This window comes from Perognathus longimembris, chromosome 16 (genome assembly GCF_023159225.1).
Source record: "Perognathus longimembris pacificus isolate PPM17 chromosome 16, ASM2315922v1, whole genome shotgun sequence".
Classification (NCBI taxonomy): domain Eukaryota; kingdom Metazoa; phylum Chordata; class Mammalia; order Rodentia; family Heteromyidae; genus Perognathus; species Perognathus longimembris.
In genome coordinates this window covers 56,785,641-56,808,919 of record NC_063176.1, presented here as the reverse complement: position 1 = coordinate 56,808,919, position 23,279 = coordinate 56,785,641, and the positions used below count along the sequence as shown (strand labels likewise).

The window sequence follows — 23,279 nt, the reverse complement described above, 5'->3', positions numbered from 1 at the left end:
CCTGTCCTCCGTCCCCAGCCCTCGGGACCGACGAAGGCCCAGTCTCCGGTCCCCGTGCCAGGCGCCGAGGGAGGCCCGGTCCTGGGCGGCCGTCTCCCGGCCGTCGGCGCGGAGGAAGCCCGGGGCGCCGCCGCCGGGCGAACACCACCGTCCCAGGCACCGCCGTGGGAACCGCACCTCGGAACAACCGCGCGCGCGCCGGCGGCTCTAAGGGACGGAAGCCCTCCGAGCCCTCCGAGCCCTCCGCCCCGACGCCCAGGCCCGCTTCCTCACGGGGGCGGAGGGGCAAGACGCGCGCGTGCCCCGGGCGCGGGGCGAGGCGCCGCGTGATGACGTCACGGGAGCTGGGCCCGAGGGCGGGGCCCGTGCGGAGCGACGACGTCAGGAGCGGCACGGGCCACGCCCCCGGTGGGCGGGGCCGACGCTGCAGGTCTCGTCCGGCCCCCGGGACCGCAGCTTCCCAGACGCCGGCGCGGGACCGTGGGGAGCGGGCCTCGGAGGTCGGAGGTGGAGCGCGGGTGAGCGCGGCCGGGGGCCGGGGCCGGGGCCGGGACGCAGGTGCCCGGCTGGGGCGGAGCCGGAGGTGCCCGGGCGCGGGGACGCGGGGGCTCGGGGCCAGGGTGAAGGCGCCGCGCCCGGCCTGGGGCTTCGGGAGCCGGGGCCGCCCGGCTGGCGGCGGGTTTGGACCCCTGGTCCCCGGGGTCGCCGGCGGCCGTCCCCACCCGAGGTGACCAGACCCGCGGGGGAGAGCCCAGGCCAGGCCCGGGTGGGTTCAGCCGCAGGTCGGATCGGCGCGTTTTCACCACAGGTTTGCCAAATCGGAAGGAAGTTTTCCCCGGGGCGGGCGCGAGAAGCGGGCGTGGAGCACGGCCGGCCGGGGACGACCCTGCCCGCAGGTCCCCGTGCGAGGAGGAAAACCGAGGGGACGGGCGAGGCAGCGTGCAGTGCTGCTTCCTGCAGCGCAGCGCCCGGGACTCCATCCCGACTGGGGCCCGTCTGCGGGAGCCCAGACCAAACTCCGGCTGCGCGGGGGTCGCCGTCGACCCCACAAGACAGCCACGGCCACCACTTGCATTCCAGGGATGGTCTCCCGCGGTTTGCCACCGCTTGCAGCAGCCCACGCAGCAGCCAGGGCGGTGTCATGGGGCTCACGGTGTGGGACAGCAGGTGGGGAAAATACTTAGTGAGCTCACCCAACTAGTCCCGAACAGTTGACTCAAGACTTGCACCCCGCGGTCTTGCTTGTCGGGTTTTTCAAGGCTTTATTGCAGTTGTGCCTCACTGCCCTAACTAACCCTGGTAAGCCCCCCACCCACCCGCTACTGACAGTCCTGGGATTTTGAGAAAATCCTTTCGTTCCTTTGAAGCTAAAGGTTTCACTTTTGATGGCATAATAAGTTTGTTTACATATTCTTGTTTGTGCTCTTGATGCCACATCCAAGGTCTTGCTGAGCAGAGATTGGAAAGCGGGACTCTTGCATTTTATCTCTCTGTTTACATCTGTGGACCACTGTGAGTTAATTTGTCTTTGTGCCTGTGAACTTGAACCTCATCCTTTCACAAATGGATGTTCACATGCCCCAACACCAGTTGTTGAAAAGTATTCTTTCTCCTTGAATGACCTCTGCATCCTTGTCAAAAAGCAACCGATGGCCAAGCACACTGACACACTTGTAATCGTAGCTTCTCGGGAAGTGGTTATCAGGAGAATCGATATCATTATTGCTAGTCTGGGCAAATAATTAACCAGACTCCATCCTAACCAACAAGTGGGCTGTACTGTCACTGCAGCTCACTGGGAATTATAAATGTGAAGATTGCAATCCAGGCTAGACAGAGCATAAAGACAAGCTTTAAAAATAATTGGTGAACTTTTTTTTGTTGTTGTTGCCAGTCTTGGGGCTTGAACTCAGGGCCTGAACACTGTCCCTGGCTTCTTTTTGCTCAAGGCTAGCACTCTGCCTCTTGAGCCACAGCACCACTTCTGGCCTTTTCTATATATGTGGTGCTGAGGAATCGAACCTAGGGCTTCATGCATGCTAGGCAATCACTCTACCGCCAAGCCACATTCCCAGCCTTGTGGGCGAACTTTTTATGTTGGTATGTGCATGAAAACAGAGAGGTTGTCCTCCTTATGCTGACTTGGTCCTGAGAGCCTGGAATTGGGGCTTCCAGGAACTCATCTGTGTGGGGTTAGCTTCTCTTGTTCTAACACATTCCAGAGATAACAAACTTACAGACACATTTCTCCCCTACTTCACAGGCTTTTCGTGTGTGTGTGTGTGTGTGTGTGTGTGTGTGTATGTAAGTGTTCCTGAATTCACTGAGGATTTTCACATCTCTACCATCTGTATCATGTGGCTTTCCTGTGGTACCTTTGCTGGTTTGGGGTCAAGGTTACCCTGGCCCGAAGAGTGAGGGAAAGCATGCTCTTCACTCCTGTTTTTGCATGAGATAGGTAGTTTTTTCCTCCCTCCCTCCCTCCCTCCCTCCCTTCCTTCTGTGCCGATACAAGGACAAAGTCAGTGTTCTGTTCTTGCTCAGCTTGCTTGATCACAGCTGGCCCTCTACCACTTGAACCATGCCCTCAAGCCTGGCTTTGTGCTGGAGATAGAGTCTTTTTGAACCGGTCCTCTGATCTCAGCCTCCTGAGTAGCTAGGATTTAATGTGTGATCCTGCTGGTGTTCTTAAATTATGAGTTAGTGGAACTCCCGGTTGAACTCTTTTCCTTTATGAGGAGCTTGTCCATGGCTGCCTAATGCCTTGAGTCACCATAGTTCTACTTTGATTTTTCTGCTTTGTGTAGACCATTTTGGTGGGTTGTGTCTCTACGAATCTGGCCTCTGTGTTGAAATACTTTAGATATTGGCAGCCTGTGGCTCACAGGGCCCCTGGAACATTCCCATTTCTTTATAATCATTTGGACAGCTCCCCTTGGACTCCCCACCAGGAATCTATGTTGTCTTTCTTTTTCCTGGAGGCCATCTAGATAGACGCCTGGGTCTGTTTCCCTGGTTTCTCTGGTTCTTCTTTTCTAGCACGTTCCCTCCCTTGCTAGTTTAGTTGTGTATGCTTTTCTCCGTGCTCCGGCTGATTCTGCCAAGCTGCGTGGAGGTCCGCATTGCTTTCTGGTCTCCAATATGACTCTGCTCTGTCACAGCCATGTCAGGAAGGCTGGCTGGGCCTCCAGGGCTCCAGGTTTTGGCGGGGACTGGGTGCTTGGTGCTCTTTGGTCAAGAGGGCTGTGTAGGGTCCCACTGGCAGAGGGCCGGCTCCCTGGCACCTCAGGCAGGCGCTCAGGCATGCTACACCCCCGTGGCCCTTCTCATACACAGAACCATCACCCACACGGTGACTCCCACACAGAGTGTGACCCGAAACTATTTCAGCAGTCACCTCAGAGTTTCGGAGTTCCCCGGGGCCCACACTCCATTCCCCTCCCATCGCGCCTTGAGTGGCAGAAACTCTGGGCAGAGGACTCCAGCTGTGCAGAACAGCTCCAGAGCTCCGTAGTCCACAGTGCCTGCGGTCAGTGGGAGGTTGGTGTGCCAGAACAGGACCGAGGCCCGGGGCCAAAGGCGCATGCCCCCCCCCCCCCCCCCGGCTATGCACAGGCCTGTGTGATGGAAGGCATGGCCAGCTTTGGTTGGCTTCCAGGAGGCAGCTCCTCGGGCGCTGGGCTTGGTGAACCTTGGGGAACTGAACATTCTGTGTTTCAGAGGCCGCAGTGCCCTCAGGCGTGGCTATGGGCAGGACATGGAGCCCAGCACGCCCGGCCACTGGGGTTTGTCACTGCTGGTTTGCCACGGCCTTCTCCGTGTTGGCTGTAGGACAGTGTGCATGCGTGCGTGTGTGTGTGTGTGTATGTGTGCGCATGCTGGTGCTTGAACTCAGGGTCTCCTGCTCTTGCTTGCCGTTTTCAGCCAGGACTAGCGCTCTGTCACTTGAGCCGCAGCTCTGCCCCGGCCTTTGGCTGGTTAAATGGCAATAAGCGTCTCACAGGCTTTTCTGCCCAGGCTGACTTCAGAGCACGCGAGCTGCCTCGCAGCCTGCGGCGGGCTCTGCCTGCTCCTCTCCGGCCTCAGCCCTCAGCGGGCTCTGCCCACTCCTCTCTGGCCTCAGCCCTTGGGGTGGGCTCTGCCCGCTCCTCTCCGGCCTCGGCCCTCGGGGTGGGCTCTGCCCGCTCCTCTCCGGCCTCAGCCCTCGGGGCGGCACACGGGGCTTCAGCTGTGTTCTGCATGCAGGTTGACGTCAGGTGACCGATGATGGCACCCAGGCCAGAAGGTGGTGGCGATGCCCTGTCCCGGTCTGAAGGAGGGAATGACGTCTCGTGGCCTGCCCTGCCCCGCGGGCCCCTCAGCGCGTACCGAGCGCGGGCCTCCTTCTGCAGCCGGGAGCTGCTGCTCTTCTGGGAGGGCGAGGACATCCTCCGCTTCAAGGTGAGGCCTTGCGGCCTGCGGCCCGGCGTCAAGTCCTGCGCTCCTCCCTGGGGCTGCTCTGCTTTGCAAGAGGCTGTGGAACCGGGCGGTGTGGGCCTTGATCATTCGCCCCCAGCGTCCATCACGGGGTACCCAAGACGTCAGGGTGGACACACCACCCACCCTTCCTGAAACTTGAGCCCCTCTTTCAATGGGGGGGGGGGCGACGTTCTTCCCCTCCGGCTGCGTCCCCAGGCAGCTGTGGTGTGGGGGAGACCGGGTGGCTTTCTCCGAGTTGGCCTCCAGGTCAGACGTCCCCGTCTCCCTCGCTTTCAGAGAACCATCTTCTCGGCTCTGGAGAATGACCCTCTCTTCGCCCGCTCCCCGGCCACCGAGCTGCCCCTGGAGAGGTACCGGGAGCTGAACTTCCTCCGCTGCAAGCGGGTCCTCGAGTACGGCTTCTGCAGCCTGGACGACCTGTTCCAGAAGCCGCTGAGGATCCCCGCGGCCATCCAGTGCCTGGGCATGTACGACTGGTCGCTGGCCAACAAGTGGGTCCTCCACATGCTGGTGAGTGTCCCCGAGGCCCGTGTTCCCATGGGAAGAGATGCCACCTCTGCGGAGAAGTCCTGTCGGCCGGTGGTGCCGATTGGCACACGTGCAGCTAGTCTGTTTCTGGTGCCAGTGGGCTTTGAACTCTGAGCCTCACGCTGGCGATTTGGGCGCTCTTGCATTTGAGCCACTCCTCCGGTCCTTTTTGCGTCGGTTAGCTCTCAGATAGGGCCTCTCGTTTTCGCCTGGCCCTGCCTGGGCCGTCATCATCTTCTTTGTGTTTGCTGGGATGACAGGCACACGTCCCCACTCCCAGCTGTTGGTTGAGACAAGGTCTCGTGCACGTTTGGCCTAAGCTGGCCTTGAACTGCCATCTGCTCATCTTCCCAGTCTCTGCTCCTGAGTAGTTGAAGTTACGGGCCTGAGTTGCGGAGCCCAGCCTGACGCGGGTTCTTACATGAAATGCAGTGCCATGCAGTGTCGAGTCCCTTACAGGGAGGGCGGCCGCAGGGCCAATGCCATGCAGTGTCGAGTCCCTTACAGGGAGGGCGGCCGCAGGGCCAATGCCATGCAGTGTCCAGTCCCTTACAGGGAGGGCGGCCGCAGGGCCAATGCCATGCAGTGTCCAGTCCCTTACAGGGAGGGCGGCCGCAGGGCCAATGCCATGCAGTGTCCAGTCCCTTACAGGGAGGGCGGCCGCAGGGCCAATGCCATGCAGTGTCCAGTCCCTTACAGGGAGGGCGGCCGCAGGGCCAATGCCATGCAGTGTCCAGTCCCTTACAGGGAGGGCGGCCTGCGGTCGGCCCTGAGGCCCAGCGCAGCAGCCGTCCGCCCCGCACGCGTCCGATCCTGAGCTGATGTTACGTTGCAGGTGTTTGGGTCAACAATTATGAGCTCAGGTTCTGAAAGACATCTAGAATACTTGGCGAAGATCTACAACATGGAGGTAAGGTCGAGGTCATGGTCAAGGTCATAGTCAGGGAGAACGGACGGGGCAGACTGCCCAGGGGAGGCCCCCGTTTTTCTGGGGTTACCTTGGCAAATCCGTTCCTGCGCTCCCTGTCCAGGCCTCGGCCTGTTTGCTCCCGGGCCATCACGTGGCTCAGCCCCCGGGCTGGTGGGGTCACCCGGTGGAGGTGGGGCGCCGTCCCGCGAGGGCGGACCTGGCGTCCCGGGAGCCCGAGGGGACGCCGCCGCCCCCCCCCCTCACGTTGTACGTGCAGATTTTTGGCTGTTTCGCGCTGACGGAACTGAGCCACGGGAGCAACACCAAGGCCATCCGCACGACGGCTCACTACGACCCTGCCACGGAGGTAGGGGGCCCCCTGCCCGCCGGGCCCTGGCTCAGCGCAGGTGCATTGTGGGGGGAGGGGGGTGCTCGTGAGGTGCCTGTGCAGACCGGTCCCCTCACAGACAGCGGGGAGCCAGTGCCTCTGCCAGCTCAGCGGGGTGGACTGGGGGAGGGGTAAGGGGGAGGGAGGAGGGAGGCTCACCTTCCCCTCCCCTCCCCTCCCCTCCCCTCCCACACAGGAGTTCATCATCCATTGTCCCGATTTTGAAGCTGCCAAGTTTTGGGTTGGCAACATGGGCAAGACAGCGACCCACGCCGTGGTGTTTGCCCAGCTGCACACACCGGGGGGCCAGTGCCACGGGCTGCACTCCTTCCTGGTGCAGGTGTGACCGCGTGGGGGCCGCGAGGGGGGCGGGGCTCTGAGACACCCGGCCGTGTGCCTGGAGTGGACCGGGGGGCCGCGTACGCAGCCCGTGTCACCGGAGTGCGTGAGGCCGGGCCCGCCATGACACCCCGTCACCGCAGTGCCAGCCCGTGCCCCCGGCACTGCACACCGTGCCCACTGCTTCCCGTCCACGGCCCGTGGGGGGAGGGAGAGACGGGGATGGGAGAGGGGGAGGAAGCGAGTTCCCCAGGCCCATCACCTCAGGAAGGTACGGGGCGCCGCCCCTCTGCGGGTGCCGTGACCCGGAGTGGCGAAGGGCCTTGGAGGCCTGAATGGCCCCGTGAGGTGTTGGGACCCGCAGGACTTGGACGGGAGCCGTGCTCGGGTCCTGCGTGGGCCGGGAAATGGACGCGCCGTGCCAGGGGGACCTGGTGCCGCCCTCAGCCCCGGGCCCAGCCCTGGGGCCCTTCTGACCTGTCCGTTGTCATTCCCACCATCCTGAGCGGCTCCCTGTGGCTCTGCGCAGATCCGGGACCCGAAGACCCTGCTGCCCATGCCCGGCGTGATGGTGGGCGACATCGGGAGGAAGATCGGGCAGAACGGTCTGGACAACGGGTCAGTGTCACGCGGGCCCGGAGGTCACCGCTGTCCGTCCGGGCCCTCGAGAACTACTCCTGAGGCTGGGGCCTCCCATGTGTCACCCGGGGGGACCGCGGTGCCCTGCTGCCCCAGGCTCTGGGTGTTCCAGCCCAGGTCATTAGCTAGAGGACTGGATGTCCCGGCTGAGGCGGCCGGTGTTCGAGCCCAGGTCATTAGTGATGGCCTTAGCAACTGATGGCATGGCTCTTCTCTGCTCTGCTCTGTGGTTTTCTCATCTATCCAGTGGTGCGGTGATGGGCTGCTGATGCCGGGGCCCTCCTGTGTCCCATGGGGCAGCTAAGCGGTCTTCCTGGCTGTTTCCATGCCCGGGGGTCCAGGACCCTCTCCTGGAAAGGCTGGCCCCACGGGGCCTGACCTCTGTGACCACGGAAGAGGCCACAGCAGGGCGTCCCGAGCCTTCTGTTGGGAGGCGTGTCTCAGGAGCACTGTTCCCTCTACCCACGGTGCCCCAGTAAAGCTCCCGGGGCCCGGAGGGCACTCGCGGCCGCCCTGGCCCATGCCCCAGGCCTCCAGGAGGAGATGGCACCTCCCAGGGAGCAGCCGGGCCACCGCCTGCTCCGGGCCTCTCCTCAGGGAACCGCCTCCCATCTGCCCCTCTCTCTGCAGAGGGTGGGTGCGCACTGGGAGCCACGGACTCCTTAGCGGCAGCTTGATAAGAAAGCGAGGGGCCGGAGCTCACCAGAATGCCAGCGCCAGCCCGTTTATAAAGGGCTCAGTGGGCCCACAGCGGGCGGGTATCCTCATCCTGGGGCACATTGCGGGAAAACCCTGCCCACGGTTCCCCCCAAATCGCTCCCTTTGTCTGAAGCGACCCTGTCCCATGTAAGATGCGTTTCTCAAGGCTCGGCCGCAGGAGACCAGGGCCTGGGAGGAGCTACTGGAGATGGCCAGGCCCGCGGGGTGGGGCCTCCGTCCTCCATCTCTGGCTGATACTGCGACCTCCCTCGCCTGCCTGTGGCCAGTGCTTCAGGGCTGGTCCTCCCTTGTCCACCCGTGGCCAGTACTGCAGGCCAGCCCCTGCCACCTCCCTCCTCCCCCTCCGGCAGCCCGGGCCCGCCAGCAGAGGGCGCCAGGCGTTCGGCGTATCTGCTCAAGTCACCCAATTTTAGAGGCTGCATTAAGTTCATATTTAAAAACGAACAATTTTTATGACATTTATGGTGAAAAGAAAGCAATACCTAGGCTAACTTCTGTCACATCGGAGAATCCAAACTCAGGGGCTGCCACAGATCACAGGGACTCACGGAGCCAAATGCACCAAGTCCCAGATGCCAAAGGTCTGTTCAAGTCGTGGCTTCAGCTGGATCCTCTCGGTGCTGCTGGAGGCCGGGCGTGTGGGCCTCAAGGGCCCTCCTGAGGGGGAGGCCCAGCCTGCCCGCTGTCACGTGGGGCTGTCACGTGTCACAGCGGCACAGGAAGCCACTAGAACTTGCGGCAGGAGGCCCTAAGTGGAGCGTGCACGCAGGTTCCAGGCCACACGCCCGCACCTGCCCTCCGGAGCCCCTAGCCCCCGTGGGGAGATTGGCACATCCATCGGTCCTGTTGGACCTTCAGGGACAGCTTTGGGGATACAAAAGAATCCACCTGTCCCGTGCTAGCCTGGAGCTCCGGCGAGGCTGGTATCACCAGCGCGGCCTGCGTGCTGGGCCCTGGCGCTGGGCGTGGGCCGAGCAGCCCGCCCCGGTTCCCAGGTTCCCAGCACGGGGCAGGGTGGGTGAGGACCGGGACGAAGGACCCGCCCAGCTGATGACAGCAACGGAAGCCCTTCTCCACAGATTCGCCCTGTTCCACAAGGTTCGAATTCCTCGCCAGAACCTCCTGAACCGGACCGGGGACGTGGCCCCCGACGGCACCTACGTCACTCCGTTTAAGGTAGGGGCGACCCTGTGGGGGCGTGCAGGCTTGTGAGGAGCGTCGTGACCCTGGAGCCCCCTCTTGTTTGGGTCCAGGGAGGGGGGACTTGGTCACAGTGGTGTGGCTCGGGGGTGACCAGGCTATAGACGCTGCGCTGACCCTGTCCACACACTCCTGACCGCCCCTCCCGCCCCGGGCTGTCTCCCGGAGCATCCTGGGAGCATGCCCTGGTAACCGCACACAGATGCGGGGACCCCCGGGCTCCCTGGAGTCCAGCCTTCAGCACCCCTGCTCGGCTGAGGTGGAGATGGGTGGGCGTCTCCCTGGAGGTCCCCGCCAGGACCCTCACGCCCTCCGCCTGGCACAGAGACGCCAGCACGCAGTGAGGTGACTTAGTCACCTACACGCTACCCCAGGGGGAAAGAGTACAGAGGGTGGCAGAGGATGCCCCCTGGAGGACGGTTGGGGAAAGGAAGACTGCCCAGGCCCTCCAGGGGCCAGTGTGGGTCCCAAAGGGGGGAGACCGAGGGTCCCGAGACCCAGGATTAGAGAGAGCGTCCGGAATGTTAACACCCGGTGCAGCGGAATGGAAGTCACGTCCCCGCGTGTTTCTCGGGCACGCTCTGAACACAGAGCCGGTGACCTCCGCTTCCCACCCCGCGGGGAGGCTGAACGTGGTGCCCGCGTCTGCCTGCGTGCTGAGGCGGCCGCGCGGCGTGTGACCCCGAACGCCTGCGCACCTGCCACGTCAGCTAAACGCGCGCCGTCTCCACACGCGGGGGGTCCACGCGCGTAGGCAGGCGGTGCTTTGGGAGACCACCGCACAAGTGTCACGGCGGTTTGGAGGAAGGCCCCGGAGAATGAAAGAACTCGGGGGTGTCCCCTCTACCCACAATGCACCGGTGGCAGCCGTAGCTTGGCCCGCAGGACCCGGAGCTCCGGGCGCTGGGTGGGCCCGGGTCAGCGTGCCGCGGCTCACCCTCTCTGCGGCCCGGGTCCCACACCGCTCTGCTTCCTAGGACGGCCGGCAGCGCTTCGGCGCCTCCCTGGGCGGCCTGTCCTGGGGCCGCATCTCCATCATCGGCATGTCTGTCACCAACCTGAAGCTGGCCGTGTGCATCGCGCTTCGCTTCTCCGCCACTCGGTGCCAGTTTGGGCCCTCGGAGGAGGAGGAGGAGGTGCCGGTGCTCGAGTATCAGCTGCAGGTGCGGCCCTGGGAGCCACTTCCTGCTCTCTCCATTTGCACCCCTCCTCTGTTTAGGTGCCCTTTGGTACCTGGGGTGTGTGTGTGGGGGGGAACGGGACGACGGTGTCAGTCGACGCTTTTAAGACAGGAGACAAGATGGAGGACGGGAGTGCAGCCTGGCAGGTGGCACGGCCCCCCGGGCGCTGGTTTTTAATGGGAAGGAGTCAGTAGCCAGGGGGCGAGCCCCGGGTGTGATTGCCGCGCTCGGGAGGCCGAAGCACCAGGCTTGTCAGTTTGACAGGAGCCTTCATAGACGATCACAAAATGGAAATAAAGTATCCACAAGTGGCCTAAGTGGGGGGCCGGGAGGTGGGGGTCAGGGGGGGCTAGTGGTAGGGGTCACAGTGCCGTCCCTGGCTGCCTGCTCCCAGCCCCGTGCAATGCCCAGAGCAGAGCACAGCCTGGCGGCTTCTGGAACGGCAGAAGGGGCACCCACCCTCACACTCTCGGGGCTGGGCGTCTAGGTGACACCCCAAAAGGTACGGAGGGCGGTCATGGCCCTCGCAGGGAGGTGCCTCCCGCCCGCTGTGTCCTGCAGGGGGCAGCGCTGGGGCCTTGATCAGACGGGCCCCGCCTGCCCAGCCCCGGTGCCCAGCCCGGCCCCGAGCTCCACGCACACGCACAGCTTCGTGGAAGTCTGGGGGAGTTTCCTTGTGGGGGTTCACCTTTTCCCTTGACTGTGATGCTGTTCTGCTAAGGAAGGGGGCGCAGCGTCTGGCTCATGTCCCGGTGTCCTCGTGCCGCTCAGGCTGATCCCGTGGCCTCCACGGGCACAGTCTACGGAAGGCTCCGGGTGCCAGGCATGGCCAGGCCGCCGAGCGGGGCTGGCGGTGTGCCCTCGGCCCAGTGCCCCGCCCGCGCTCCTGTCTGACACGCTTCGGACTGCAGGGGGCGCCGCTGGTTCCTCTTGGGCCTCCCTCCCTCCACAGCCCCCCCCCCATCCAGATGCCCGTTTAGCAGGGATGCGGCCTGTCCCAGGCTGGTGCTAGAGATAGGTCTGCCTTCCAAGGAGCTTCTGGGCCCACCCCGACCTGGGATGGAGCGGCTGGGAGGGGTGGGGGTGGGGATGGGGCGGCTGGGAGGGGTGGGGGATGGGCGGCCCCTCAGGACCCCGGATGTCTCGCTCCCTCCAGCAATGGCGTTTACTTCCCTACCTGGCGGCCGCCTACGCCCTGGACCACTTCTCCAAATTGCTTTTCTTGCACATGTTCGAGCTCCAGCAGGCCCTGCTGGAGGGGAACCACGGCCACACGCAGGTGAGCCCTTCCGGGCGCTGGTGGGGCTCTGGGGCAGCCCACAGGGGAGGGGGTCTGTGCCGTTCCCCAGGGGCCGCGGAGGGCCTGGGAGCCAAGTCTCCCCACATTCCCGCCCCCCCCCCATGTGGGGCTGGGGTTGGGCCTTGTGCTGATCCCCCCAGGTCCTGGCCTGTGAGGTCAGCCGTGGTCGTCCTGTGAAACACTGCGGTTTTGCACAGTCTGCGCTAGCAGCCCCTCGGGCTCTCAGGGTTCTTGGTCTCTCCCTAAACGACGGAACAAAGGCCCGCTCCGCTCTGGTCCGTGGCCGCAGCCCGGGACCCGCGCAAGCCCCGGGCACGCAGAGTCCCCGAGGTCAGCGCTGGGGGAGAAGCTGCCGCGCTCCTCCCGACGGCCGGCTTTCCTTTCCGTCTCCCGTCTCCCGCTCGCCGACGCCGGGGGGGGGGGGGGGGTAGCAGTGAGAGTCCCGTCTCCCGCTCGCCGACGCCTGGGGGGGTAGCAGTGAGAGTCCCGTCTCCCGCTCGCCGACGCCTGGGGGGGGTAGCAGTGAGAGCCCATGCGGGCAGATTCGCGATACGCAGATTGTGTTACGCACAGCACCCCTGGACGCCTGCGTAGTCAGCCAGAGCTGAGACCGGGTGTGTGCACGCGACCGGAGGGCGCCCGCCCCGCCCCGAGGAGCCAGGCAGAGGCCAAGCGGGACTGGGGGCTCAGTGCATTTCCCCGGCTGGCCGGCCTGGGCGCTACCTCGCTGGCAGAGGGGAGGTGCTGGTATTCCTTCTGGGGTGACCCCGCCAGACCCAAGAGGACCCGGAGGTAGCCCCTTTGTTTTCCATTGAAAATGCTGTGGCAGGAAGCGTTCTGTTCAGCAGCTGTGCATGCCGGTCCTCCTAAATCGCCATGTTGCATGTCAGGGAGAAGGCCGTGTAGATGTAGGAGATGCTCACACCCATGCCCACACCCATGTCCACGCCCGTGCCCATGCACACACCCATGCACACACCCATGCACACACCCGGGCTTGCTGGCCCGGCCCCTGCTTCTGGGCGTCAGGCTTATGCTCTGTGCTCCCCAAGTGGGCTTGGTGTGAGGGGAACAGAAAACCTGCAGTTTCCTCCTATTACCTGTTATCCATGCCACACCCCTCCCCTTCACCCACCCCACACCCCTCCCCTCCATCCACCCCACACCCCTCCCCTCCATCCACCCCACACCCCTCCCCTTCACCCACCCCACACCCCTCCCCTCCATCCACCCCACACCCCTCCACCCACCCCACACCCCTCCCCTCCATCCACCCCACACCCCTCCACCCACCCCACACCCCTCCCTATTACCCACCCCACACCCCTCCCCTTCACCCACCCCACACCCCTCCCCTCCATCCACCCCACACCCCTCCACCCACCCCACACCCCACACCTCTCCACCCACCCCACACCCCTCCCCTCCGCCCACCCCACACTCCTCCCCGTTACCCACGCTTCCCCCCCTCCTACCAGCTTCCGAGTAGCTAGGATCACAGTTGTGAGGCACCAGCACCCAGCTTGGGTTTTGTCACCTGGGTTCTGCGTGCTGCCCCTGGCTTTTCCCACTCCACCCCTGGAGCCGCACCCCGCGTCTGGCTTTTGGCTGGCCAGTTGGGGGGAGGGTCTCACAGGCCTTTTCTGCCCGGGCTGGCTTCCAGCCCGGACCCTCGGGCCTTGGCCTCCCGAGCAGTCCGTTCGTGGTTGCCACTGTGAGGGGGGACAGCCCCCCCTTTCCATTCTCAGATGAACACCTCTCTCTTGTGGTTAAAACGTGACTCCTTATGTAATGAGGGTGTCTTGGCTCAGCCCGGGGGCGCGGCCCCCCTTGACGCGGGCTCTGGCCCTGGGGCCTGTCCTGCGGCCCCCGCGTGTCTTCACGTGCTCTCGTTGCCCCCACAGGCGGAGCTGGGCCGCGAGATCCACGCGCTGGCGTCGGCCGGCAAGCCCCTGGCCTCGTGGACGGCGCAGCGGGGCATCCAGGAGTGCCGGGAGGCCTGCGGTGGACACGGCTACCTAGCCAGTAGGTCTGCGGGACGCCGTGGTCCTCTCCGGGCCCCGGCGCTGCCGTGGGGTGTTAGGCCCGGGGCCCTGCCCTGCCCCCCGGCTGCTTTTGTAAGTGAGGTCTGCTTGGGCGGCTTCCCGGGGCAGCCGCGGTGCGGGGCCGAGCCCCCCGGCTTGTCTGTGGAGCCCCGAATGTTTACCTTCCGGCCCGGTGCAGAGCAAGCCGGCCAGCCCCTGCCCCAGCCAGATCCAGTCTCCTTCTGAGGCCTGCGATTCCTGGGCTAAAACTTGGGGTGATGAGGACGAGAAGAGAAACACACACACACACACAGGCCCAGTAGGAACGGGAGCAGCAAGCAGGTGTCGGTTTATCTCCCGTGGGGTGCTCTGGTTATTGACTTGGTAGAAGGTCAGCCCTGTGCTGTTAGTGGGGCTTGAACTCGGGGTGTGGGCGCCGGCCCTCGGCTCTTTTTCGCTCAAGGCTAGCGCTCTGCCCCCCGAGCCACATCTCTGCTACCGGCTCTTCTGGTGTTTAGTTCGAGGTGATAGTCTCAGGGGCTTTCCTGTCCAGGCTGGCTTCGAACCGTGACCCTCAGACCTCAACCTCTTGAGTAGCTAGGACTGCCGGCGCCAGCCACCAGCGCCTGGGCCCAAGTCTGGTTCTGATAGAAATTCTGAAACAGCAGCTTGGCCATCGCTGATGGCGTCTGTCGTGGCTGCGTGCGGACGGGCCGGAGCCGAGGCCGGAGCTCGGCCCCGGCTTGCTTTCTCACGTGGTGGCTGGGCGGAGCCGTGGGCTCCAGTTCCACACGGGCGTCCCGCGGGACACCCACTGCAGCCGGCCTTCTCCTCACACGCCGGAATTCCCGCCCCGCCTCCCCCCTCTCTAGACGTCCATGAGCTGCTGATGATTCTCACCACGCCTTGCAGCTCCTCTGCAGAACTCCCTCTGTGCCGGCCTTCAGTGATCACCGAGACCCGGCTCCCCCAGGCGTGCTCGCTCCGAGAGGCGAGCGCACCCGGGGGCCTGCGGGAGCGCCCGTGGCTCCGCTGGAGCTGGGTGCATTCCCCGTCCTCCTGTTCCAGCCTGGCCTGCGCCTGCCCGGGGGACCCCCCGCCCGGCCCCTCTGCCCTCGAGCCGGGTCCGCCGGCCATGGTGGCTGTACAGAAGTTGTTTGCGTGTTCTGTCCCCCGAGTCGTGTTCTTTTTTAATTATTTTTAAGTGTTCATTGCTAATATAATGGTGACACTCAGAGGGGTTACAGGTACGTAGTCAGGTGACGCATGCCGTCGCCCCTTCCCTCGCTCTCTCCCAGTTTTTGCCTCCCATCCCTGGCCACAGTTGTGTAGTTCATTTTCAACATAGTGTCCAGTGAGGGCCACTGCTGCACTCGTGAGTAATGTTCTTCGTCATCTTGTGTTTGTTACCGTAACTCTTAGAAACACGTTGCTTGGCTTCAGGACAGTTTCCAGTGGAACTGGGAACTTGACTCTTGCAGACAACAGAAACACCTGACTCACTCTTCATGACTTGCAGACATCGGGCCAGCACCAGGAGGACAGAGGTCAGCCGTGGCCAACAGGGCCACGTGCAGAGGCCCGCGTCTGTTTAGCAGATCCGCTGTGGCCCAGGCGCGGGGGCTGCTCAGGAGGCTGAGACCTGAGGGTTGAGGTTCCAGGTCAGCCTGGGCAGGGAAGTCCATGAGGCTCTCATCTCCAGCGAGTCGCCAAAAAAGCCGCAAGTGGAGTTGTGGCTCAAATGTGTGCGCCTTGAGCCAAAACCCAAGCAAGAATATGAGATTCTGAGTTCAAGCCCCAATACTAGCACAGAAAAAAAAAAAGATCAATTGCAGATTTCCCCCCCATCTCTCCTATCTCTTGTGCCCAGGAGCGCTTACCTGCAGCCAGGAAGCGGAGTGGGGAGGGGAGGGGACTTGCAGGCTCTTGGCTGACACACAGTGTGTGAGCTTGAGTGTGAGCTTCCTCCCTCCCCCCCCCACACAGGCAGGAACACTTCCTCTCGGGGCGGGGGCCCAGGGGAGGGCCAGGAAATCAGCCTTGCAGGACCTGGGGAGATGGGAGAAGGAAGAGAGCTGCTGCCTTCAGAGGTTCCAGGTTTCTTACTAAAAGAAACCCAGACGGGTGCCATAGCTCACGCGTTCGGATCGCGGCTTGAAACCAGCCTGCACGGAAAACTTCATTAGACTCTCCTCTCCGGTTACCCACCAAAAAGCCAGAGGGGGAGCCATGGCTCAAGCAGTAGAGTGCTAGACTTGAGTGAAAAAGGTCAGGGACAGTGCCTGAGTTCAAGCCCCAGGACTGACACCCACGTGTGCACACCCACACGCACACGGGGAGGGAGAAGGGCGGCCCCCACCTCCCCGGAGGCCTGCCCCCCCTCCCCGTGGTCTCCACACCTGGAGCTCTCCCAGGTGCCTGTGTGGGTGAGGCCAGGAGGATGGTAGGGCCCTGTGGGTGTCAGCTCGGCCCTCCCGGGAGCCCACTGGGTTCCCGGTGGGAAGAGGAGGGAGGGCCTGCCCGGGAGGAGCCGGCTGGCCTCTCCCCGACGCGTGGCCTTCCCGCAGTGAACCGGCTGGGTGAGCTCAGGAACGACAACGACCCGAACTGCACCTACGAGGGGGACAACAACGTGCTGCTGCAGCAGACCAGCAACTACCTGCTGGGCTTCCTGGAGCGCCCGGCCCCGGGTAGGCCCCGCCCCGCCCCGCCCGCCCCGGGCTGCCCCCGCGTCCCCGCGGGGCTGGCCTTCTGGGTCGGGGGCCGCGTCTTTCTTCAAAGTGACGGGGGCGTGTGTCCTAGATGGAGCTCGCTTCAAGAGCCCTCTGCGGACGGTGGACTTCCTGGAGGCCTCCCCCAGCCTGCTGGGCCGGACGTTCACGGGCTCGCGCGTGTCCCACTGGCTGGAGCCTGCAGGTACATCCCCTCCCCCCCGGTGGGGGGCGGGATGCGGGGTCCCCTCGCTCGCTCATCTTCCATCTGAGCCTCAGACGGGCTACCGCACTGGGCCGGCAGGACAGCAGACGCCCCTCCGTCCGCTAGTCCACGGTTTTCAGCCAGGCCCTGGCTCCGGGTGGAGGGCAAGCCCGTGGTGAAAGTTCGTGAGACCCCCCGTCTCGGCAAACAAGCTGGGTACGGCCGAGTGTGCGTGCTTCCAGCCACACGGAGCAGAGAGGCGGGAGGGGGCGTGCCCAAGGCCAAAGGGCGGGGAGCACGGCTCCGGTTGCTGAGTTCAAACCCCTGCGGGAAGATTTTAAAAACCCCAACAAATCGCAGCAAAGATAGCCAGCTTTATCTCTCTTAATTGAGAGAAGTCCAAGTTTAAGGCGTGGCCCGGCCCAGCTCCTTCCCTGCCCTCACCCCCGGCTGTCTCCTGCTCACGAGGCCTCCTCCTTGGTCTTCTCTTCTATCTCTTGCTATACTCTGGACGTTTGTCTTGGAGCCACCTGATCTCTCCACACCTGTTCAAGGCGGGAGGGCACTGCGCCCACTCCTTCCTGGTTGCTGTGTCACTGGGGACCAGCGGCTTGGCGTCTCTGACACGGTGCTGTCTGGCTTTCAGTTAGCGTCTCAGTGGGGCCCTGAGGGTCAGCTGCTAGAGCAGCTGGGACAGAGCCGGCTGTGCTGTGGCTTCTCAGGGGTCAGGCTGTGATGCAGGAGATGGCCAGATCCCCTGGCCAGACCCCACCTCCCCGCTGGCAGCTCTGCACCGGGAACGGCTGCCAATGCGGGGCTCCGCCCCTCCGTGCAGCCAATCAGGGGCTTGGTCCTCTTCCCCATAGCCAACCGGGCTCAGTCCTCCTCCCCACAGCCAATCGGGGCCTCTGTACTCCTCCCTGCAGCCAATCAGAGACTCCTTCCTTCTCCCATAGCCTACCGGTCCTGCAGGGCCGGGATGTTGGCATCTGGTAGCTGTTCCAGCCCCCGCTCCCCATCCGTGCCCTGTGTCCCCCGCTCCCCGTCCGTGCCCTGTGTCCCCCGCTCCCCGTCCGTGCCCTGTGTCCCGTGCCCTCGGTGGATGGGCACCACCGTGGGAAATCAGCTCATGTAGTGACAGGGATGTGGGGGGCCCCCCAGGCGTGGCACCTGGACAGGGACGGGGGCTGCGGCAGAGGGCACCCCCTCCACCTCTGTGACCCCCAGCTCCAATCCCTGTGGCACCTGGCCTGGCCTGCCTTATCTACAGCCTCTTTCCCCTCTGTTCCACCAGGAGCCCAGGTTTTGGCACCAGCCAGCGGCCCACAGCAATCTGGTGGGTGGGTGGGTGGCCGGGACCCAGGTGCCCTGCTCTCGCATGCGGACACTATTGCTGGGCTGGGGTCTAGCCTGGGCTGCCGAGGCAGGAACACGTCACGCGTGTGAATGAGGCTGCGGCTCTGGATAGCTCCGTGACCTGAGCCTCGAGGAACCAGGGCAGCCTGGAGGCCGAGCCCGGAAATGCCACGCCTGCCCTGCTCACTCACCGCCGGCAGGGGCCTCAGACAGCTCCCCGCAGCGACTCCATTCCCCCGCCATGAGCCGGCCCGGCGCCCGCCCGGGTTAAGCGCATGCGCTAAGTGCCCCGTCCCTCCTCGCAGCTGCCCTCTCGGCGTACCAGTGGTTGGTGTCCTACCTGCTCCAGGAGAGTCAGCAGAAGCTGAGTCAGGAGAGAAGATCGGCCAGCAGTGACTTCGAGGCCAGAAACAACAGCCAGGTGTGTGTCCCACCCCTGCTGCCTTTTCTTCGCTGCCTGCCCTGGTCCCTCAGGGGTTGTACCCGGGAAGGCTAATGTCCTGGCAGTGGCGGCCCCAGCCTGGCACTCCCCGCTTGGTGGCATTGGCGACTGCTTGGCACCTCATTTACTGCTCTGGAGCATGGGCGCCGGCACCTGCCCGCTGGGCCGTTCCTGGCAGGTGCTCCCCGCTGTGGTGGTTGGGGTGGGGGGGTGGTGGAGGAGGCCCGGGGTCCCGTTCCTGGGCAGGTGCTCCCCGCTGCGGTGGTTGGGGTGGGGCGGTGGTGGAGGAGGCCCGGGGTCCCGTTCCTGGGCAGGTGCTCCCCGCTGCGGTGGTTGGGGGTGGGGCGGTGGCCTGCCACACCGGTGACGGACGTCTACCGGGCCAGCGCACCCTCGCGCACCACGCTGCGCCCTGCTTTCCGGTGTCCCCCGCCCTCAGAGGCCTCGGTGGGGCCGCGGGTAGCCGGTGACGGGCCGGGCAGGGCTGGGTGTGTCCTGGAGGAGAGGCTGGGAGCCGGCAGCCCCTGCCGTCCCTCGTCCTGGCGGTCTCTCGGGAAGGAGCTGCCCCTGGGGACCCTGGCCACCACTGCCTGGGGCCTGCGGAGGCCCAGGCCCCTCGCCCCGCTGCTGCCGGGCTCAGGAGCCCAAGGGGCTCCCCAGGCCCAGGGTGTCGGGGCGGAGGACCCGAGGGGGCACCTCGGGGCTCGCGTAAACCCCGGGGGATGTACGGCTGAGAGAGAAGGAATCGCGCGGATCCCCGGGGCCCCAGAGGCCAGAAGAGTCTAGCCGTAGACTGGTTCTAGGCCGGCCTGGCTGGGGCGGCCGCCCTCCCCGCCGGCCCCCAGCGCGCGGTTCTGTCTTGAAGGTGTACCACTGCCGGCCCCTGGGCCTGGCCTTCATGGAGCTCACGGTGGCGCAGCGGTTCCACGCGCACGCGCACGGCCCCGGCGTGCCGCCCGCCCTGCGGGCCGTGCTGGGCCGGCTCAGCGCGCTCTATGCCCTGTGGTCCCTGAGCCAGCACCAGGCCCTGCTCTACCGAGGTGAGGCCCCGCCCCGCCCCCCGCCCGGCCTGCGGGCTCTCGGCCACGCCCCCTGCCCGGCCTGCGGGCTCTCGGCCACGCCCCCCCCCCCCCCCCCCCCCCCCCGCCTGCGGGCTCTTAGCCATGCCCCCCGCCCGGCCTGCGGGCTCTCGGCCACGCCAGGCCTCGGGCGGGCAGGCGGAGGCTTCTGGAAGGTCCCCTCTTGCGGGCTGGGTCCACGGTGCCGAGTCCAGCCCCCTGGGGCCCGTCGCGCAGGCGGCTTTGCGCCCGGCCCTGTGAGGAGGCCCCACCACAGATGCCCGCCGGGAAACCGGACGGCCAGGATGGGGTCCGGGGAGCGGGGCAGGCCGGTGTTGCCCACCTCTTGAGGGGCCTTCTCAGACCTGGCCCTCCCCCTCCCTCCGTGTGTGTGTGTGTGCGCCTGTGTGCGTGTGCGTGCGTGCGTGTGCGTGCGGATTCTGGGGCTTGATCTCCGGCCTGGGCGCCGTCCCTGCCCCTCCTTGCTCAAGGCTAGCACTCAACCCCACGAGACGTCCACAGCTCTACTTCCAACTTTTCGTGGGTCAATTGGACATAAGAACTCATGGGCTTCACCCCCGAGGCCGGCTTTGAACCTCTGTCCTCGGGGCTTAGCTTCCCGAGTAGCTGGGCCTCCGGGCGTGAGCGCGCGTGCCTGGCTCTGGCAGTCTCTGACTTGCTGGCACCGCCCGCCCGCTTGGAGCGCCGTGTGTAGACCCCCATTAGGGAGTGAGAGCCCCCGCCCCCCCAAGGACCAGCTGCCACCCCACGGGGCACAGCGGCCAGAGGGAGCCTGAGGGCGCCTGGGCGCGGGGAGGAGGGGGGCAGGGGAGGAGGGGGGTGGGCAGGAGAGGGCGGAGAGCAGGGGGGCGGCAGGAGGGGGGCGGGCAGTAGCCTCCCTGAAAGTGATCCCTAGGGCAAGGGCACGCAGTCACTCTTACACACTCAAGGCAGGGAGGGGGGTGAGGGGGACAAGTCTCCACTCTGGCCCCTGGTGGCATCAGGACCTATGTGGTCCCCCACCCCACAGGGCTAGGGCCCCGCCCTCTCCCCCACCGCGGGTGGAGGAGGGCTGCAGACGGCCTCACCGCTGGAGGGTCCCCAGTGGGCGGGGCTTGGTGCCCACCCACCATGGGCCCTGGGGGGGTCGTTGGGGGAGGGCCTGGCCGGGCGCCTGAGACCAGCGTGCTTCCAGGGGGATACTTCTCCAGCGAGCAGGCCGGGAAGCTGCTGGAGGACGCCGTGCTGCACCTGTGTGCCCAGGTGAGCCGTCTCCGCCGCCCCTGGCTCTCCGCGGGGGGGGGGGGGGGCAGAAATGCAGGTCCACGTAGCCTGGGGGGGGCAGAAATGCAGGTCCACGCGGCCTGGGGGGGCAGAAAATGCAGGTCCACGCGGCCTGGGGGGGCAGAAAATGCAGGTCCCCGCGGCCTGGGGGGGGCAGAAATGCAGGTCCATGCGGCCTGGGGGGGCAGAAATGCAGGTCCACGCGGGCCTGGGGGGGGGCAGAAATGCAGGGTCCCCGCGGCCTGGGGGGGGGGGGCAGAAATGCAGGTCCCCGCGGCCTGGGGTCTCCCGAGGGTATTTGAGGTTATTAGTGAACTGGACAGAAGGCATTTTTGCACTTGAAGGACGCGTGTGGGCCGAGTGTGGCAGCTCCTGCCTGTCACCCTAACCCCCCGGGAGGCGGGGACCAGGAGGGTCAGGGTTCGAGGGCCCACCAAGCAGAAAGTTAGCAAGACCCCCATCTCAGCAGTAAGCCGGGTGTGGTGGTTGGGCAGTGTAGTCCCGGCTACACAAGAGGTAGTGACGCGAGGATCACGGTCCCAGACAGAATCACCAGACTATTGGAAGTAGAACTGAAGCAGAAGAGGACTGCGGGCGTGGCTCGGGCGGTACAGCACCCGCCTAAGCGAGACAGAAAGAGGGAGAAGAGAAAGGTCCGGGGCGTCTCATCAAGGGATTGCGTCCTAGGGTTGAGGTCGGGGAGTCTTGAAAACCGCTCCGTGGAGTTGGAGCTCAGGGCATCCTTGCCTTGCTGGCGGGGTGGGGGGCCAGGCCTCCGGGGACAGCGTTGAGGACGGTGCCACGCCCACGCTCCGCCGGCGGCGCCGTGGGACCCGGGAGGCGTGGTGAACAGGCCTCGGCCACCAGCTGGCCCTGCGGGAGCCGTGGCTCCGCGGCCGCCATGGCGACCACGGGCCTGGCCCAGCCGGCGGCTCTGCTTCCCGACAGCTGAAAGACGACGCCGTGGCACTGGTGGACGTGATCGCCCCTCCTGATTTTGTGCTGGGCTCCCCCATCGGCAGAGCCGACGGCGAGGTGAGCGGGGGGGCGGGGGGGCAGGAGGGAGCCGGGGCGCCTGGGGAAGGAGTCCCACCGGCCCAGCCCCCCTCAACCCCCCCTCCCCGGCTGGTTCTAGAACCTCTCACATGACAGCCAGCCGTGGCCACCCCGCCCTGGCCCTCTGCCCTGGGAATCTTCACGCCTGTCCCAGCCACCCCCCCACCCCCATCCGTCCTTGCCATGGGCCTCTCTGCCCCCCCGCCCCCCCGTGTGGCCCCCCCCCCCGTGGCTCCCCAGGCCACGCCCCTCCCCTGCGCGACCCTCCCCCAGCATCCCCATGCCTGAAGCACAGTGGGGACCCTGGCTTCTGCACCCACGGAGCCCTGCTAGTTCTGGGTTCCCCACGCCCTCTGACTCCGGCACAGCGCCCGTCCCCCGTCCCCCCCCCATTGGAAGGCGCCGAGCCTCGCACCTGCCGCTGCCTCGGCTGTTTTGGGGGGGGGGGGCTCACGGGTCTCCTGCCACTTGGCATGTCGGAGGCGTCTCCCTATGGGGCCCTTCTCTCCCACGCACCCGCCAGCACCTGGCTGCCCAGGGGCGTTGGCCCTTCCTGAGGGGCGGGGGCATGAGGGCTACGGCTGTGAACCTGGGAGAAGAGGTCACTCGTGACTCCTGCGGAGGACCTGGGGCTGGACGGAACCGGGGGCCCCGCCCCGCCCCTTCCTGCATCACTTCCTGTCCACGGGGCGGGGCGGGGCGGGGGACAGGCCTCAGACCAGGAGCAGTGTGGCCCGGGGAGTCTGGGATGCAGCGGTGCGGCTGTGGGGCGCCAGCGGGGAAGGGCGCGTTCTTATCTGTGCGACTCGACCGCACTTCCTAGTTGCGTTCCCCAGTTGCCTTCCACGAAGGAAGGGCTGACGCGTGGAGCTGAAGTCGTGGAGTCTCAGGCTTGACAGTGGAGAGGTCCTGTGGCCCGCGGGCGTGGCGGGCGTGGCGGGCGTGGCGGGCGGCCTCTCAGTCCTCGCTCGCCGCCCCCGGCCCTCGGCTTCTCCCCGCAGCTCTACAAGAACCTGTGGAGCGGCGTCCTGCAGGAGAGCCAGGTGCTGGAGCGGGCGGCGTGGTGGCCCGCGTTCACCAGCAAGCCGAGGTGGGCAGCCTCAAGGCCAAGCTGTAGACGCCGCCCCGGCGGCCGCAGAGGGGACCCTGCCACCGGTCCCCACGCCGGTCCCCACGCCGGGGCCGGACAGCGGGGGTCCCGTCAGAACCTGTGACTGCCGCGTGACCAGGGCGCTGCCGGAACCCGTGACCGCCGCGTGACCAGGGCGCTGCCGGAAACCCGTGACCGCCGCGTGACGAGGGCGCCGGCCCTGGTGGCGCCTGTCCGTCCCGCGGGGCTTGGGGGGCTGCGGGGGGGGGGTGTATCTCCCCCACGGCGGTAGAATGAACGCACACTGTCACCTGGCCTGCGGCTTTCCTTTGAGGGGCCCTCCCTCCCCCGCGCCGCGCCTCGGCCCCG

General features: G+C 65.6%; 1 protein-coding gene across 1 annotated transcript; it reads left to right on the top strand.

Annotated features, from left to right (window-relative positions):
• Positions 1-343: 343 nt before the first annotated feature.
• On the top strand, positions 344-23,009 carry Acox3 (acyl-CoA oxidase 3, pristanoyl). Its single transcript, XM_048364454.1, is given in 19 exon segments — positions 344-518; positions 4,246-4,440; positions 4,756-4,989; positions 5,843-5,917; positions 6,195-6,284; positions 6,502-6,645; positions 7,174-7,262; positions 9,083-9,179; positions 10,181-10,366; positions 11,541-11,663; positions 13,589-13,709; positions 16,276-16,398; positions 16,511-16,624; positions 18,286-18,401; positions 19,288-19,462; positions 20,676-20,743; positions 21,713-21,799; positions 22,822-22,906; positions 22,909-23,009. Coding segments are annotated over 18 exon segments (2,133 nt in total). The 5' UTR covers positions 344-518; positions 4,246-4,263; the 3' UTR covers positions 22,938-23,009.
• Positions 23,010-23,279: the final 270 nt, after the last annotated feature.